This window comes from Bos indicus, chromosome 8, assembly GCF_029378745.1.
Source record: "Bos indicus isolate NIAB-ARS_2022 breed Sahiwal x Tharparkar chromosome 8, NIAB-ARS_B.indTharparkar_mat_pri_1.0, whole genome shotgun sequence".
Taxonomy (NCBI): Eukaryota; Metazoa; Chordata; class Mammalia; order Artiodactyla; family Bovidae; genus Bos; species Bos indicus.
Genome location: NC_091767.1, coordinates 75,874,391 through 75,893,120, shown reverse-complemented (window position 1 = coordinate 75,893,120; position 18,730 = coordinate 75,874,391). Strand labels below are relative to the sequence as shown.

At 58.0% G+C, this 18,730-nt stretch overlaps 1 protein-coding gene across 6 annotated transcripts in view; it reads left to right on the top strand.

Annotated features, from left to right (window-relative positions):
- CNTFR (ciliary neurotrophic factor receptor) overlaps positions 1-18,730 on the top strand; it is a 37,874-nt gene that overhangs the window by 16,347 nt on the left and 2,797 nt on the right. For 4 of the 6 annotated variants that reach the window (XM_070795021.1, XM_019966447.2, XM_019966444.2 and 1 more), the window contains 5 exons: positions 3,454-3,538; positions 7,712-7,945; positions 14,583-14,700; positions 14,867-15,033; positions 16,074-16,237. In XM_070795021.1, coding sequence (XP_070651122.1) covers positions 3,454-3,538; positions 7,712-7,945; positions 14,583-14,700; positions 14,867-15,033; positions 16,074-16,237 — 768 coding nt within the window. Of the gene's footprint in view, positions 1-3,107; positions 3,264-3,450; positions 3,539-7,711; positions 7,946-14,582; positions 14,701-14,866; positions 15,034-16,073; positions 16,238-18,730 lie in introns of those variants that run through there. The other 2 variants (XM_070795020.1, XM_070795019.1) reach the window with 2 other exon arrangements.

Genomic DNA, 18,730 nt, shown 5'->3' with positions numbered 1-18,730 from the left:
AGTGGTGTCCTTGTGTCGTCGTGGGACATGATGGTAAGTTGGGGGCCAGGATGGTCTCTTGATGAGTCACCTGTGTGTGTGTATGTGGCGACACTGGGCTTCTGTGTTGGGAGAGGTGCTGGGCTTCTGCTCACAAGGGGTTTGGGCTGCTGGGCACTTGGTAGTGGGGTGCCTTCTGCTCTCTCCTCACTGCTGGGTCTGGGGCTGGAGGCCAGGCTGGCCCTCTGGAAGGGTCTATGGAGCCTGGGCCAGTTCACATAGCCCTCATCTGGGGCTTTACAGCATTTATGCTCTAGATCTATCCCAGAGCCGTGGGTGTGGACTTGGAAAATTCCTGGGAAAGATGCTCTTTGCCCTGGGATGGGTGACCTGAGGTGAGCTAGGGCAGGGCAGAGGTGTAGCCTGGATGTCTCTGGCCTCAGCTTCCCTACCTGGGAATGGGTCCAGCTGGGACTCGGAGGGAAGAGGGAAGTCAAAGTGGCCTGGGACTTCCTGGGCCTGTAGGTGGGGTGGGGTTTCCAGCCACTCTTATCCCCTAGGGGCTAGGCTCTTGGCTTTATGGGCAGAAGCCCCCCAGCCCCCTGGAAGCCCTGCTTTTGTCTCAGATCCGCCAGTATGGCCGCACTGACAGCATCCTCCCCTTACACTGCCGGAGCTGAGTCGGCTTAGAGAGATGCTGTCAGTGGGCACAGAGACCCTGCTTGTGTCTTGTTTCTGTCGCTCTCTCCAGGTCATGTCTCTCCCGCTGCCCTTGGATCTCTGTTAGTATCGTGTGCTCCCTGTGTTTTGCTGTGTCTCTTCTTCCATTTCTCCCTGTGTTGGTCTTTTCTTGTCCCTCAGGGATTCGGCTCACAGCTTTCCCTCTCTGTTCCCCTCTCCCTGGGTGTCTCCCTTTTCCGGGTGCCCCCAACCGTGCAGCATCTGCTTGGTACCCCATCCCCCTGTCTCTGCAGCTCTCTCAGCAGCACCCGGCTCCCATGGCTGCAGCCTCTTTGGCCCAGGGCCCGGCCCTTACAGTAACTCATCGGGCTGATGGAGGCGACTTTGATGAAGAAGCCACCCCTCCCCCTGTGGGGACCCGCATGTGTGTGTGTGTGTTTGCTTGTATGCATTACACTCGTGCCAGGCCTTCTCCTCACCCACCACGCCCCTCCCAGCTGGGACCAGGAAGGAGCTGGAAGAAGAGGACCACCCTGTCTCTCTACTCCCATCCTGTCATCTAACCTCTGTCCCCTGTCTGCCCATCTGCCTCCCAGGCCCTGGGTCCTCTCCCATGTGCTGGGCAGCAGGTTGGCCCTGAGGTAGAGTTTCTTGCTGGCTGTGAGGAGAAAAGTGGATGGTGGAGATGTTAGGGGAGGGTCTGAGGGCTCCCTGCAAGGGTTGAAGGCGGAGGGAAGTTGTGGGGAGCGGGGGGAACCAGGTGGGCTTCCAGCCTCTTATCTGATTCTCACACCAGCTCTGAATTTAGAGCTGGCTCATCCTGGGTTCCTTTCTTGGCCCCACCACTTGCTGACTGTGTCCTTGGCCATTGTCTTAACCTCCTAAGCCTGAGGAGTAGCTGGAGAGGGGGGAGTGGCTGAGGGTCAGGAGCCAGGCCAAGTGGTAGCAAAGGCCTCAGGAGTTGCAGATGTGGGAGGGGTTGCCGAGGCCAGTCGGGGCCTAGAGAGGCGAGCCATGCCAGGGAGGGGCAGCCGGGGCTCCAGCAGCCACGGCTAGAGGAGCACCAGGTGCAGCGGGGAAGACTGGCCTGGGCAGGGGCAAGGGCAGCCGTAGGCAGGCAGGAGCCCTTCCCCAAAGGAGCCCCCAGAAGTCAGATTCTCCCCACTCCCCCACCCCCACACCGCTCCAGGCTGACACCCGCACTGCTCTAGCCCTCTCTGCAGTGTCTCTGGCTGTTTCTCTGGCAGCGTTTCTGACGGTGTCTCTGGCAGTGTGTCCGACTGTGTGTCTGAGTGTCCCTGGCAGTGTTCTGAGTGCTGTGGATACTTCCTGACTGAGCATCTGGCTGCGTCTCTGGCCCTCTCTCCGGCTGTTTTTCTGGGTGTATGCCTGTTTGCGTCTATCAGTTTCTCTGGTATTTCTCTGCTTGTGTGTCAGGCAGTTTCTCTGGCAGGGTTTCTGACAGTGTCCCTGGCCTGTGTCGCTGATGGCTGCTTCTCTGACTGGGCTTCTTGCTCTTTCTCTGATATATCTGCCTGCATCTGGCTGAGTGTGGTACGGTGTTTCTGGTGGGTCCTTTGATTGTGTGTTGGCTGTTCTCTGGCCATGTCCCTGGCTGGTTATCTGGTTGATCTACCTGTTTCTCTGGCTTGTGCCCCACACAGTCTCTCCAGCCTGTGTGTAGGCTCGCTCTTTGGGGCTCTGTCTCTTGTTGGGGGCAGAGTCTTTGCTGTGTGTCTGACTGTACCTCTGGTAGTGGCCCTGGTTGAGTGTCTGGGAGTGGTCTGTCTCTGGATCTCTGCTTCTGTCTTGTTGACAGAACTTTGTCTCTCTTCAAGACTGGAGTGAGAGAGATTTGGAACCTCTTGGGCAGGAGATGGTTGTTTCCCTCTCCTTAGGTGTAGGTGTGTGCTGGGGTGGAGCAGTGTGAGGGCAGCTGGACCCATCCTAGAAGCAGGACAACACACTGAGGGGCCACTGGATCCATCCTGGCTTCCGGAAACACGTCCTAACTGTGCTGTGTGTACCCATGTGGGAGTGTGCAGACACATGTACATCTGCTGGACTGGGGCTCTCAGGCTCCTGGGCTGGAGGGCGATAGGCTGGGGTCCCTGACTGGGACGTATATCTGAAAATCCTTCATCCTTCTCATGGTCACTGGTGTCCACTAAAGCAGAAACCACATCTGACCGGCTCACAACGTACCACTGCCCTGATACCCTGCTGCTCTGAACTTCCCAGAGCCCTGCCGGGCAAGGCTCACCTGGGGGTGGAGGGGGGGCAGGTAGGCGTAACATGGTAGGGCAGATCCCAGAGTCTCCCCAGGAGCATGGCAGGGGCCTTCCGTTCAAGGCAGCTTGGAGATGTATAGACCTCCAATCAAGTTAAAGCATTACCCTTTCAGTTTGCAGTGTTTATAGCTAATTAGCTAACCTCACCAGTAAAGTTATTTTTTTTCTAGAAAAATGGCCCTAGCATTACCAGTGTTCTATAACTCATCTGCGGTTGACTACATCCTGCAGCCAGCTTCCTTATCGAACAACAAACCACTGTAGGTTGCCTTCTACCATCTCAGCAAACCTTTGCCTACAGATGCCAATAAGGTTATTTTCTGTTACTTGAAGAGGGTCCTGAGCTCCATTAAGAAGGGCGCTTGGGGTCAAGGTGCCCTGGCCCTAGGCCTGGGATTTCCCAGTCTTCCCTGAGAATGGGGTGGCGGTGGGGGGCTCCCCAGGCAGCTGCTGCCTGGGCTGATGCTACCCCTTTCCCCGCCGTCCACTTTTTTCCCAGCAGATGGCTGCTCCTGTCCCGTGGGCCTGCTGTGCCGTGCTCGCTGCTGCTGCTGCCGTGGTCTACGCCCAGAGACACAGTCCGCAGGGTGAGTGCTGGGCGGGTGGGGGGCGAGGGGCGCTCCAGAGCTGAGCAGGACCCTCTCTGGCATAACTGTATGCACCCACTCAAGAGCCACATACTGCCATGTGCTGGCATCATCACACATGAACATGAGTTGTGTGACCCACTGACATTGTCCCAAAAGCACAACCCCCCAGTCACTGCTGGGTGGTTTCATGCTGATGGCATCTCTGGCTGAAGATTGTCCGATCCTCTTCCCACTAGGATACAGGGTACAGGTGGCTTAGATGGTAAAGAATCTGCCTCCCATGCAGGAGACCCGGGTTTGATCCCTGGGTCAGGAAGAGCCCCTGGAGAAAGGCATGGAAACCCATTCTGGTATTCTTACTTGGAGAATTCCATGGACGAGAGGAGCCTGGTGGGCTACAGTTCGTAGGGTCGCAAAGAGCTGGACACAACTGAGGAACTACATTGAGGGCAGCCAGGGACAGGACCCTGTACAGTATCCGGTGAAGTGGGGTCCCTTCAGGTTTATGGGGGGTGCAGTGGGAGGCACTGGGAGAGACAGTGGGTAAGAATGCCCCTCGCTTATCCTAGAAGGAATACAGGGACAGGGATGGAGGCCCCAGAACACGCTGAGGGGATGGGCAGGATAAGTGGGAGAAGGCTCGCCCACCAGTGAGCTGGGATGGCTGGAGGGGCGGGGGGTGCCCAGGCGGGGCCATTGGTCGCCTCCTCCCCTTCCTGGACCACTTGTCCAGTGCAAGGTGTGTCTTCCTCACAGGAACACAAACACGCAGAGCAGAGACGGGGGCACCCCTGCTGGGAAGGGTGACCACGTGACCCCTAGCCCGTCTGCATTTGAGGCAGCACTTCAGGTGGCCACATTAGCCCAAGTTCTGACCTCAAAACTCCTCGAATGAGGCTCCAAGTGTAGGGAGCTCCCCCCTTAGTTGTGTCCTGCCCCCTACCTCAGCTGGCCCAGGTAGAAGCAGAGAAGGCGGGGCCCAGGCACATAGCAAGCCCGGATGACTGAGCTCCATGACCCTCAAGGCTGTGGGTTCACAGAGTTCAGTAGGTCAAGGCTCCCGTGGCCTCTTCCTTGTGAACCCAATGCTGAGGCCCAGAGAGATCCTGGCCTACCTCAGGGCTGCTCCCCAGTGGGTAGGGACTGAAGGGACCACCAGGCCAGCCCATCGAGCCCCACCTGCAGTCGGCATGCCAGGGGCTCCTGTATTGACCTGACCAGCCCAGGCCTGCCGGTGGCCTCTCCCAGTGGCCTGGCCCCTGCCCTGTGGGGGACGTAGGCTGCATCTTTGGGTGTGAGACTGTCCTTGTGCACTGGACTGTGTTCTTGTGTGGGTGAGGCTGTGTCCCTGTTTGAGTGCATTTCTCTGTGGTTATATCCTTGTGGGCTGTGCCCTGTGTCCTGTGTCCAACGTGGCCAGTATGTGACTGTGGCCTGTGAGCAGTTGTGTCCTCGTGGCTGAGACTTTCCACCATGCATGACTGTCTCTCTTTGTGTCTGCTTTCTGTGTTTGTGTCTCTGTGTGTGAGACCACGTGTCTGTGTGTAACTGTGCCTCTCGCTGACAGTGCCATTCCTCTACACGTATGTCATCATCACGTCCCTGCATGGGACGGTGTCCCAGTGTGGCCTTGACCTGTGGATGGTTGTCCCGTGTGTGTGTGCTCTTCTCATGGTGACGGTCCTCATCCTATATGTGTGGTGATGTGAAGTTGCTTAGGACACCCTGGGGGGGACCGTTTCCGGCATGTGGTCCCCATGTGAGCCTGTGTGCACAGGTGTGAGGGAGCCGTCGGCTCTGTCCCTGTGCGTTCCCCGTGTCCATGACCTCATCCTGTCTCTGTCTCTTATCCTGGCTTCTAACAACCTTTTCACAGCTGATTCCTTCGGAGCATTTGTCACTGCGTCAGGGCCAAGAACCCCATCCTCCCCCTGCGGCTTGATTTAATTTCTGAAATGGACAGCACATCAGTAGGGGCACCCATGGGGCGGGGGGTGGGGGGAGCTGTCCAGAGACAAAGGGTTGAATCACGGCCATCTTTGGAGCTGTGGCGTGGCCATGTGTATCGCTGCTGTTGTGTCATTGTAGCAGTTGTGACGCCGTGAGGGTCGCCTCACGTTTTCCCCTGCCTCTGCCCTGTGGCCTGTGGTGGTCACCTGTCATTGCGTTGTCGTGTCTTTCCTCCTGCCCTGCCCTTCCATGGTTGGTTTGTCATTGTTGTCGGCTTGTGTGTTTCCATTTCCTTTGTGAGGCAGACAGGGTTGCCGCGTTCTGTGTTACCCCGCTGCCATCACATCTGTTGTGCCGTCGGTGGGTGTCCTTCTCTTGCTGCTGTTCCTGCCTGCCCCAATATTAGTGAGCCATGCTGGGGCCACATGAGTTCTGAGCCTCTGTTGGTCAGTGTTGCTGTAGTGCCCCGGGGACTGTAATGACCACGCCCCTCTCCCCCTGCTCTTCCTGACCCCCCGACGGTCAGTTTTCAGCCTCCTCCTAAGGCAGCTGGATGCAGAATCTCTGCTGGGGTGGGGGGCGGTGTGCAGAGAGAGGGGCTTGGCCTGCTTCCTGGAAGCTCCAGGTTTTTGGAAGGGAGGCTGGAGGGGGGCTCGGGGGCTAGGGCTGGTGGACTGGGGGGGGCTCGATGGCTTGAGCCCTGGACCCTGGGCCTCTGGTCAGAGGGAGGCCCCCAGTCAATCTCTGCTCTAGCCTCACAGCTGCGGCCTCCAAGGTCCCCCCCAGCCGCCGCCCTTCCGCCTGTTCATCCTCTGTTCGGCTGGTCCCAGGCCCCACGGACGAGTGGTCAGGGCTGGCGGGGTTTCCTGCTTCCCTCTCCTTTGACAGGGACAGAGAGGCTCAGAGAGGGGCAGGACGGGGCCCTGCAGACACACAGGGATTGGCCTGGGGAGGGCCACAGAGGCAGCAACTGGGGACAGATGTTCCAGCCCAGAGAAAAGCAGGGCTGGGGAGGGGGTGTGAGGCAGGGGAAGGGGGCCTGGCAGCGTAGGGGGATCCCTACCTCCTGCGGCCCCAGTGGTGTTAACAAGTCTAATTAAGAGGCCACTGGCCCAACTTAATTGGCTCGTTAACAGGAATTGCCTCTGAAAATCCCCCAACTCAGCAGGGTGGCTCTCTAGAGGGGAGACCCAGGGAGTGTTAACGAGGGATCCGGCAGCCCCCTCTCCCTCCACGCCCCCTTGCTCTGCCCCTCCCACCCTTACTGCACAGAACTTCAGGTCTGGAGAAGCATCTATCCTTCCAGGCTGAGGGGCGGGATGAGGAGGGCAGGCCCGTGTCTCCCCGTGTCTCCCTGTGCCCTGCTGCTCGGTGTCCAGGACTTTCTCTGTCCCACTGCCTCCCCCACCTTGCTCTCCTCTCTATAGTTGCCCCCTCCGCCCTTCCACTCCAGTCTCCTGGGCTCTGTCCATCATGCCTGGGCGGCTGAGGCCAGGGCTGGGCTTTGCTTTGGGCTCTGACAGGCCCCTCCTGGGGGCAGGAGAGTCAGGGTCAGAGCTCCTGCAGTCCCTGCGCTCCCCCACCCCCACCCGCACCCTATGCAGTTCCTGCCTCACCACCACGTTGACAGCTGCCAGGCGCTCCCTAGGGCTCCTGTGCCCACTCTTCCTCCTTCTGCTGCCCTGGACTGCTGGGGCACAGGGCCTTGTCGGGGGTTCAGAGTTGTCGGGGAGAGGGAGAAAGGCAGGACACAAAGACAAGGATGGAGAGGATGAAGAGAAGGGAAGAGAAAGAGGAAGGAGTTCAGGAGGGGGCCCCTTGGCTCAGCTTGCCTGGCTAGCAGATGTCAGTGACTGGGGCTGGGCCTCTTGGTGGCAGGAGGCTGGGGTTATGGGGGTCAGGAAAGCTTTCAAAAGGACCTGGTGACTGGAGGTGACCTAGGTCTTCTGTCCCAGCACTCTACACAAACTCTCTCTCTCATACACGCACACAGGATCACCCAGTCACACACAGAGTCCCCAGACACGCATGCACACGTCCAAGTTTGGAGACACTCACATACTTGTGCCCTTGCACGCCATGAAGGAATTTTGCAGATCCCTTGTCTCCTCAAGACACTCGCGCCCTGAGCCTCAGGGGGCCTGCTCTCGCTATCATCTGGGAGTGCTGGGCCAGGCTGTGACCTCTGACTTCTGCCTGTGCCTTCCCCACCCGCCACAGAGACTCCCCACGTGCAGTACGAGCGCCTGGGCTCAGACGTGACTCTGCCGTGTGGGACTGCCAGCTGGGACGCAGCGGTGACGTGGCGGGTGAATGGCACAGACCTGGCCCCTGACCTGCTCAACGGCTCTCAGCTCGTGCTCCGGAGCCTGGAGCTGGGCCACGGCGGCCTGTACGCCTGCTTCCACCGGGACTCCTGGCACCTGCGCCACCAGGTGCTTCTCCATGTGGGCTGTAAGTGTGACTCCCAGCCCCTCGCGTGACCCCCGCTGCATTCAGTGGGGGAGCCAGTGAGGCCCAGGCCCTCGGCCCCAATCACATCCCCTTCCTGGTGGTGTGGAGGTCCTGACCCCTGTCCGCTGACCTTGTCTAAGCCTACTGTTCTGACCTCTGAGCCCAGTGTCGCCCCCTGAGTCCAGACCCCTGGCATTTTGCACTGGTATCCACCCTCCACTGGAGGTCTTTGAGACTCAGAAATCCTGTCCCCTATGACAAGATGGGCTCAGGAGGGCTGGCAGGGCACGGCCCATGTGCAGCCTGGTGGGAGGAATCCTAGGTCACAGCTCCTAGCTGGGTTGGCCTCGTTCCAGTGCATGCTCTCCCAGGGGCTGGCTGCGAGGGCCTTGGGGGAGAAAATGGGATATCTGGTGATGCTGGCAGAGGTGTGGGCAGTCTAGGAGGCCCCGGGGAAGAAGGAAGGCTTCCTGGAGGCTGAAAGGGCCTGGGAAGGTCACTTGGGTTGGTGTAAATGGCAGAAGGGAGCTGAAGGAGGGGAGGGACATGATCAGGGTCACGTTGTTAAAAGATCTTTCTCATTGTCCTGCAGGGCTGGCAGGTGGGTGGGCAAAGCAAGGGGCAGGAAGGAGGCTGTTGCTGGGATGCAAGAGAGTGGAGGAGGACCTGGGACTGGAACATGGGGTTGGGAAGCTGAGAAGAGTGATTTCGCCTCCAGGAGTCGCTGATGGATCGGAGATAGGGAGAGTGGGAGAGTGGACAGTGGGAAGAGTCAAGACAGCTGGTAGGACCGATCGCTGCAACGGAGACAAGGTGCAGGGGTCAGCTGGAGGAGGAGACAGTGTGTTCTGTTCATGCGGTGTCTCAGTTTGGCTTTCCCTGGAATCAGAACCCAAGATGATAGTTCGCAGGCAAGTAGTTTATTTGGCAGGTGACAGAAACATCATTGGGGCATGGGAGAATGATAGAGAAAAGGAAGTGAAGTTAGCCAATAAAGGGGGAGTTACCTAGCCATTGCTTCTGGGCACCCTGCTGAGGGAGCTCTGGGAGCTGAGGAGGCAGAGCAAGTGCCTTGGAGTTCTCCTGCCTGAGGGCTGAGGGAGCCCGGATGCTTACACACTGAGGAGTGGGGGCGGGGGAGGGGAGGCTTTCATTCCCCAGCACTTTTGGCCTGATGCCCCGGCAGGCAATGCAGGTTTTGGTGGCCAAAGAAAGCTCTTAGGCAAATAACTGCAGAGGCGGTCAGCGGGTACGGGTGAGGGATCTGCGGCACCATCTGCTATAGATGTTGGGTTTTGGTCCCTGGGGGACAACCAGGAGTAGATGGCTGGTAGCCAATGGATCTGAGGTTCTGGGACTCAGGGAGAGGCCTGTGCTGGAGATGGGAATTGAGAGGTGGGGGGGTTTGTCAGCATTAATTCTTTGGGAGACGATGAGATGGTCAAGGGTGAGGCTGTGGGATGAGGAGAGAAGAGGACCCAGGACCCGCTGTAAAAGGGGTTGATCGAAGGAAATGAGCCACAAAAAGAGATTGGAGATCAGAAGGAGCCCAGCAGGACGGGAGAAGGGGGAGCAAGTGAGTGCGATTCAGAAGAGGCGTTAGGAAGCTCAGGAGGAGGAGGTTATCAGTGTTGCTGAGGGTCAGCTGGGCAGGTCCTTGGTGGTCAGCCGGAGCCATCAACTGACAGAATAAATACTCTGAACATAGTTTCGTTTCTTCTCTTTTTGAGCCAAGGATTCAGGCTTCTCTGGCCTCATCCCATTTGGGCGATACACCCCACTCTACTTACTCCCTTGGAGTTGCTTTCTTTACTCCCTCTGAGCTGCCGAGGGGAAGAGATGCTTGAGGGGCCTGAGAGTGGGTCCTTGCCCCATTGTCAGGCGATAGGTGTGGACAACCATGGGAAATGTTAGGCCGAAGGGTTGCTCAGCGTGCTCCACGAAAACACTGACCCATCAGTGGGGCCAGAGGAGAGGGGAAAGTATGTTTTGGTAGGGATGTTCCTTTCCCCACAGAAAAGCCTTTTTACATGTTTAAACTGGAGAGATGGCAGTCGTAACAAAACGTCTTAGTCGCAAGCCCAGGGTGGAGTGACTCCTGCCCACTGGAGTCTTCCTGGCCCACCACAGGGTACCCTAGAAGTGGACCACGCAGCCTAGCCCTGGGCCCTCACATGGGGAAAGAGGCCACATGCTGAGTGGCATGCAGGGAGGATGAGGCCAACTTGGCACCAGCCAGCCACACCCGTGTCTTATCAGCTTGAGCCCCAGAAGTCTTCTGATGGACAAAGCTGGCTGTGAGGGCCAGGCCTGGGTGACTCCGGCCCTCGTTCCCAATTTCTTGAGTTTCTTTGAGAGGTCACTGAAGGGAGATTGGGTCTACAAGTAAGGCGGTAGCCACGCCCACAGGCCATGCCCACAGCTGCTGTTTGTGACCAGAGCCCAGACTTTTTCTGTATAGCGCTGACCACTCTTCAGGCCCTGCCTGTCAGAGGGGTGCTGGCCATGAATTGGCTGTAGCATTAGTAACAGGTACTTATCTCGCATTGCCTTGTTTCCTTCTAGGGTTGGTCAGAGGAACAGGGGACATTAATCATGATTGTTTCAGTCACTTTATATTAGTAACAAGAGACTGGGTTTGGCAACCTTCAATATCAAATTATCCTTCTCACCAGCGCTCAGAGAACAGGACAGAGTTACCCCTGATTTGTGGGCCATTCAGACTAAAAATTATTTAATATTTATCTTAAACATGTAAGATTTTCGTGTCTCTATTTCCAAGGGAACCTGATCATAAAAATATTCTGTTGTAAGTCCCCTTAACCAGGCTGATCCCTGAACTGCTTCCTTTTGACCCACCTTTCTGCCCTCAGGCAGATGTTCACACCCCCTTCTAAAGAGGCCCCTACCCAAGGTGATGAAAGGACACCCCCCGACACACACATCAGGAAGCAGGACCACAAGGTTCCTTTTAGTAGCATCCTTTTGTTTGCCTAGACAGTGCTAATTCCATGTCATTCTGATTTTGAGCTGAAATAAATCAGAGATTGACTAATTTTAAATAGACAGTTCCTTGTCCAGTTTTTAAATATTCGTATTTGATTGGTTAGGACAGGAACTCTAGTCCCCCTGGTTCAGCATTGCTTCCTCCTCAGCTCTGTTTGCTGGGAAGGAAAGAGAAGCCTGTGGTTGAGGAAGTTGGGGAGAGAAAAGATGGGTGGAAGGTGGGCATTTAGGAGTCCAGAAGAGATGTCACGAGATAAGGTTAGGACGGCCATGGGCCCTGAATGCCCAGGCAAGAGGAGGAGGAGTAGTGTGGGTGCGGCCTGGGAGGGCTGGAGCTGGAAGGGTCACCCCGCCCTGCCTGGCCTGATCTGGCCTGGCCAGGGGCGTGGGCAGCCTGCCCCTCCTCCTCTCTGAGCCGTTGGGCAGGCCTTATGCGTGCCGGGGGCTCCAGCCCAGGCGGGCTGGCGAGATGAGAGGAAAAACATGCGGTTTGGTGGGCTGGACATGGAAAAACAAGCCAATTAGGAGGAAAACAAACAAACCCTGGGCCAGCGAGGGTACATGCACGCAGGCACACGCACACACGGCCCCGCGTGGGGCGCTAGGATGCCCTGCTGCAGGCTGATGCTGTCATTTGGGCATCTCAGGAGCCCCCACAGGGGCGACTCAGCAAGTCTGGGCACCCCGGAGCGTGCATGTTTGTGATAACGTGACACGCATGTGCACGGGCTTTGGTTCACACACATGCTCTCACACGGCGTTCTGCTCATATGTGTGAACACACTGGGCACCTTCCCACACCCACGGTTTGAAAAACACCTTCAGGCTTAAGGTCTGTCTCACACACAGTATCGCAGGTCCGTGTCTTGCCATCACTGTCTCACACACAATAGCGCATTCACATGCCTCTGTACAGAGGACACCGCGGCCACGCGGCCTCAGACATGTGAACAGTCCCCACATCGTATGGCCTCACCCCGCATCCCACACAAACACAGTCATCTGGCCAATCCCAGTGACACAGCTGCCCGGACTCCCAGTCACACACAGGAAGCCCATCAGAGTTCCACACGCCGCCTCACAACTGCAGTCTCTCACAAACAGCTTCTCCCCTGACGTGCAGCACACTCACAACAGGCCTCCTAATTGCACACTGTCCCACAACCTCACACTTGGTCTCTCACAGCACCCCCACCTCCACCCACCCAATCCCTCAGCTGGGCTCCAGCTGCAGCGAGTCACTCCTTTTCTTCCTTTTCTTTGTTTTTCTTTCCTCCTTTTCCCTCTGAGAAACCTGGTCCCTGTCAGGAAACCCAAGCCCTTCCCTACTCAGGGCCCAGGGCCAGGCAGGAGTAGCCAGATGACAGACAAAGCCCTGCCCCCCACCGCCCCCCACGACCTGCCCAGTCAGCCAGTCAGAGAGGGGAACTGGTTTGAGGGGAAGGTTTGAGGGGAGGCTCGTCTAAGGGGGGAGGATGGTCAGAGGGGAATGGAGGGAGCTGGTCAATGGGGAGGCGAGTCCGTCCCTCCTCTGCCCTCCAGAGTCCCAGGTGGCAGGGAGCTGACTCTGCAGGCTTCAGTCCTCACCCCCCCAGCGCCCTCTCCTTTGAAGCCTGGGCTAAGGGAGGGTGGGGCGGGGTGCGGGGGGAGTGGAGGCTTCTCAGCCGACCTCGGAATGTCCTTTCCTCCTGGGGTGACTGCCAGCTCTGGCCTGGCCCACAGGCCCCCACAAGGCACTTCCTGTGTCCTTGGCCGCCCCCCCCACCCCCATGCCTCTGTGCCCCTGGGCAGATAGGCAAGGGATATGTGAGGCTCACAGGATGAACACAGGACAGACACAAGATGAACTCAGCGCCAGGAAGGCTTCCCAGGGGAGGCAGACCGTGGCGGGCGGCAGGCAGGTTGCCCGTTGTGCAGGCTCCGCTGGCCCCCAACTCTCCCTGCAGGCCTGGGGCTGGAGACATCTCAGCCCACGCCGTCACCCACTCTGCCTGCTACACACAAGCTGCCCTCGTGCCCCTCTGACCCCCTCATCACTCCTATCTGCTCTCATGCCTATCTGTCCCCCTCATCACTCCTGAGCTGGCCTCGTGCCCCCTGACATCCCTAATTGCTCTTGAACTCCTCTAATGCCCTTCTGACCCCCTCACCACTCCTGAGCTCCCCTCATGCCCCTCTGGCCCCCTCATCACTCCTGAGCTCCCCTCACACCTCTCTGGCCCCCTCATCACTCCTGAGCTCCCCTCACACCTCTCTGGCCCCCTCATCACTCCTGAGCTCCCCTCATGCCCGTCTGACACCCTCATGACTCCTGCTGCAGAGCTGGATCGCTCCCTGGGGGTCTGAGCACATACATACCTCACACATACTGGGCATGAACACGAAATCACACAGAGTCACTCACAATCACGTGCACCCTGGATAAGAGCCCACAGTTCCCCGTGTATCACCACAGCCACTCAGCAGGCGTAGACATGCCCTCCCCTTCACCATCCCTGGCTTATTGAGCTGCCCCCTCCCACTTCCTGTCCACCTGTCAGGCAGGGGGCGGGGCGGGAGGGCACAGAAGGGAGGTGTCAGTATCCCCGGAGCTGTGGACGGACATTCCTTGCCTGGGTCAGATCACAGAAACTGCCTCCTTCCAGGAACCTGAGCCGGCTGTCCTCACGCCTTACCCAACACCCGAGGGTTGGGACAGCTGGGCTGAGTGCTCACAGCAGCAAAAAGTGGTTAGAACGCAGGGAGGACTTCCCAAGTACGTAGGTGTGGTCATGCCGGTGGGTATTCCCATCCTGGTGCTTGGCAGTGGCTCCGGCTTGCTGTGTGACCCCAGGCATGTCCCCAGCCCTCTCTGGCCCTCTGCGTTCCCCAGAGTAAGGCAGCTGCTGACTGTATAAAGGGCTTCTTAAAGGGTCTGATGGGGACTGGGGCTGGGGTGAGTACACGCCAACGGAACAACACACACACACACAGTCACACGCGTAGGCATGTGGTGTGAGCTGCATATACGGACCCTCCTACATACATTCCCACATTCCATCGCACGTCATTCACTCACGTCACACACACACACGTAACACATACATGAACGTGAACAGTGCTGTCGTTTGTGTGGAGCCCCCAGGGCTGTCTTGTGTTCCTTGTTCTCTCCTGAGGGGAAGCCTGGAATGTGTCTTCGGCTGGGAGTGCACCCTGATCACCCCAGCAACCAGAGGACCCGGTGGAGCCCCCCACCCTTGACCTCTGTTGCAGTCTCCCTCTGGAGATGGACGCAAGGTGGCAGGAGACGTGGGGCTGGGGCCAGTTCCCCCAGACATCACCTCCGTCCCGTGATTGATGAGCTGAGGCCCGCAGCCCCCTGCTCCCCATGGTTCCCGCCTCCATTGAGCAGGTGGAGGGGGGGCTCCCTCTCCATACAGCCCTTGTTTTTCTTTAATTAAACATCTGGCTCTCTGTGGCCTGGGAAGCCTCAGACCCTCGCTGACAGCACTTCCCACCCCCACCTCTGGCATTGCTGTTGGGTTGAAGAGGGAGAGCTGGGGTTTTGGGGCCCACCTGTCCCCACACTTGCACCAGGGACTGGGGGCTCAGGAACGCCCTGACCGTGCTGTCCTCGACCCCCCCTCCCCAGTGCCGCCGCGGGAGCCCGTGCTCAGCTGCCGCTCCAACACTTATCCCAAGGGCTTCTACTGCAGCTGGCATCTGCCCACTCCCACCTACATCCCCAACACCTTCAATGTGACCGTGCTGTGAGTAGACACACCCAGGACCCGGTCCAACCCTGACCTCTCCCAGGCCCCCTCCGTGCCCTCCATCCATACCCTGTAGCCCAGCCTTGGGCTTGACCTTCTCCCAGCCTCCACCCTGCCCGATCCTTGAGGTTGGTGATGGTGCCTGGGCTTCACCCCTCCCCAGGCATGGCTCCAAAATGATGGTCTGTGAGAAGGACCCGGCCGTCAAGAACCGCTGCCACATCCGCTACATGCACCTGTTCTCCACCGTCAAGTACAAGGTCTCGATAAGTGTCAGCAACGCCCTGGGCCACAATGCCACAGCCATCACCTTTGATGAGTTCACCATCGGTGCGTGGGGATTGCGGGGAGGGAGGGGGGTCCCTGCTGCATCCTGCAGTGGGAGTGTGTAAGTGGATGTTTGCCAGAGGTGTGTATGAGCACGCGTGGGGATGTTCGCGAGTGTCTGCCCAGGTGTGTGTGGAATGTATAACATGTGCGTCCACGCATGGCATGTACACACCTGTGAACGTTTGAGTGGATGCCCTTTACCTGCTGGGGCCGAGAGGCCTCTCCAGCAGCTCTTCTCATCTCTCTGGCTCCCAGAGCATGCAGGAGGGGGAGGGGGGCAGGCCGGGCCAGAACCTTGTGCAGCTGCAGCCTCCAATCCACCCCCCCACAACCACGCTAATGGCTTCCTTACGGCCTGTGATGAATGAGGTGTCAGAATAGGAGACAGGACTGGGACAGAGACCGCCCTCCTCCCAGCCCCCATCCCAGCCAGACCCCCTGCCTGCCCCTGTCCCATCCCAGCCAGACCCTCTGCCTCCACCCACACCCCCGCCATGGCTGGGTCCTTGGCCAGACTCTACATGACCTCGGCCCTTAGCTGCTTCCATCAGATCCTCAGCCCACTTCCAACCCAGATCTGCAACACCTGTGAACTGTCTTTTAACCTTGACCCACAGAGCAGCTTCAAGCCCAGACTCTTCCAAGGGAGGCCGTGTCTCAGTAGGGAACTGGAAAAGTTGAGGTGGAAAGCCAGGCTTGGGGGGAGTATGTGATGCTGGTACAGGAGTGGGTGATCCAGGTGATGATGAGGGTCGTGATAGAGCATGACACAGGCTTAGTAATTGGGATGCTGGTCATCATGAGGATGGGGTTGGGGTGAAATTTATGATGTTGATATCATGAGCTGGTGACAATGACTGTGGTGACAGTCACTGGTGATGACAGGGATGTGAAAGGTGGAAGGAATGAAATGGTTGTTAACAGTAGTTGCCAAAGCTGACAACAGAGGAGACCAATGATTATCGATGTGTGCTGGTTGTCATGGTGGCTGGGGTTGTTCAAGAGATCAGTGTGGTACCAAAGCTGTGTTTCCTAAACAGTGAAGCCTGACCCTCCGGAAAATGTGGTAGCCCGGCCAGTGCCCAGCAACCCTCGCCGGCTAGAGGTGACGTGGCAGACCCCGTCGACCTGGCCCGACCCCGAGTCCTTTCCTCTCAAGTTCTTTCTGCGCTATCGACCCCTCATCCTGGACCAGTGGCAGCATGTGAGTGCCTTGCCCTGCCCTGCCTGGATCCTGAGAGCAGGAATCAGAGCCACCCAGCATGGGAGTCCTTGCTGCTGGCTGTTCCAGTGGGAACAGAGAGCAGTCGGAGAGGCTTTCTGTGGTGGAGGGTGGGCCTGGAAGGATGGATGGAGCTGAGGCGGGGCACCCTGATTGACCCCCATTAAGACAGGCAATGGCACCCCTCTCCAGTACCCCTGCCTGGAAAATCCCATGGATGGAGGAGCCTGGAAGGCTGCAGTCCGTGGGGTCGCTGAGGGTCGGACATGACTGAGCAACTTCACTTTCACTTTTCACTTTCATGCATTGGAGAAGGAAATGGCAACCCAATCTAGTGTTCTTGCCTGGAGAATCCCAGGGACGGGGGAGCCTGGTGGGCTGCCATCTATGGGGTCGCGCTTCACGACTGAAGCGACTTAGTAGTAGTAGGACAGTCAAACACGCCTGTCTATGTGACTCCCCGGGATAGTGGAGAGAGATGCTGGAGGCAGATGGTGGCAGTGTTTCCCTTTTCCTGTCTCTGGCTTCAGCCCAGATCAGACATCTCTCTCCTACACTCTGGACCAGGCTCTGGGCCTGGACCCGAGGGACAGGATAGTCCCTGTCTTCACAGATGGGCTCCAGGGGTCAGAATCAGGCAATAGAGTCAAGCTCAACCCAAGGTGTGAGTTCAGGCCATGACTAGTGTCATGGCTCCAAAGTCAAGCCTCACTTAGGTGTCAGCTTAAAGTTATGGGTCAGAAGGTGATTTGGGCCAGGAAGCAAGCAGTGGACAGGGGCAGCACGGGGTCAGGCTGTTGTCTGGGATGCTGATCAAGCTATGAGAGAGAGCTCTGGGGATCTGCCAAGGGTTCGGGGCAGTCTGGAGTTTCTCTCTCCTTGAGAGCCTGGGGTTGTGGGTGCTGTCTGAGGGTGGGAGGTCTGAAGGCAAGGACTGGGGCTGGGAGGATGCTCCCCATGGCAACCCAGGCTGGCACTCAGGGTCACCCTGTACCCCCACCACATCTACCTGGTTCCAGCCCCATCTCCTCATGCCCCCGTCCCGGCTGGCCTTTAAAGTATGTAATTCAATTCCAGGGCGCCTGTCCTGGTTGCAGGCCTGGCCCCCACAAGGCTGCTCATATGCTCATATGTTCCCTGACAGAGTCCGGAGTCCCTCCTGCCTGGCCAGCTGCCCGCGACTAATGCATTGCTAATAACCAGGGTCTAGTTTCACAAGCCCCCCTCCCCTGCTAACGAGCTACAGGCAGCAGCCCTGCGCGTCGCGGCGCACACGCCTTGCCGTGGACCTGGCACACTGCCCACCACACACACACGGGAACGTGCACACACACATGTGGTCCCCAGCAGGAACCATGCTCCCACCATGCATGTGACTAACGTGCCAAGGGCACGCACTGGCCTGCACCGTGGGCAGAACTGACCCCCACGCTGACTTGGGCAGAGCAGAGTATGTGGGTTCCATGGCAAGGACACATGTGGCCTGTGGCCCACGTTAGCCCTGTTCCATGTCACGTCGGCTTGGTGGTTGGCTAGATGTATGGTTCTTTTGAACTTGAGTTTTGCTCTGAACAGCATTGACTGTCCCCGGTCCTTAGTCTTGGGGAGAGGCAGGTGTATGATGGGGAGGGGCAAGCAGAGAAAAATATCACTTGGCTTTTCAGGAGGATGTGAGAGATACAGGCCAGGAATCGCACAAGAATGGGTGCCTTGAGGTCTGGCTGCTGCTGCTGCTGCTAAGTCGCTTCAGTCGTGTCCGACTCTGTGCGACCCCATAGACGGCAGCCCACCAGGCTCCCCCGTCCCTGGGATTCTCCAGGCAAGAACACTGGAGTGGGTTGCCATTGCCTTCTCCAATGCATGAAAGTGAAAAGTGAAAGTGAACTCGTTCAGGTCTGGCAGGGGCTCTCAAAATGGACCGGGGAGGCGAGCGTGGGTTCCCTGCATCTTTTTGCCCTGGGCATCACTCAGCAGGAAGGGAGAAGGGCATACAGCCACAGACTGGAGGGAGGCCTCCTAGTCAAGGCAGATGCCAGCAACTCGGGAATTCCTGCCACTTGTGGAGCCATTCTCTGAAGGGGGTGGATTAAGGGATCAGTGACCACCTGACTAGAAGGGCCCAGGCCTAGGAGACGTGGCTTCCTGGAGAGCCATGGGCTCCTAGGCCACATCACTAGAGGTGTGGTGGGTTGCCCACCCTAGGCCTGCCAATGAGGTGGTCATTTGAACTGCTCCCCATGGTTCTCTCCCTTTGGGGAAAGATCTGGGGGACAGAATCAAAGGAGGGGGCCTGAGGGTGGAATCCTGGCAAGGGGGAGAAGGAGCTGAATGAGCTGGGTCTACTTAGCAGAGGGAGTCTTTGCAGAGCCAGAGGGGACCAGAGTTGGAACTGGGCCCCAGCTCCAGGAAGTGAGGGTCTCTGAGGCCCACCCATCTTCTAGAGCTAGAGTAGGACTCACTGAGCCCAGGTCTGGG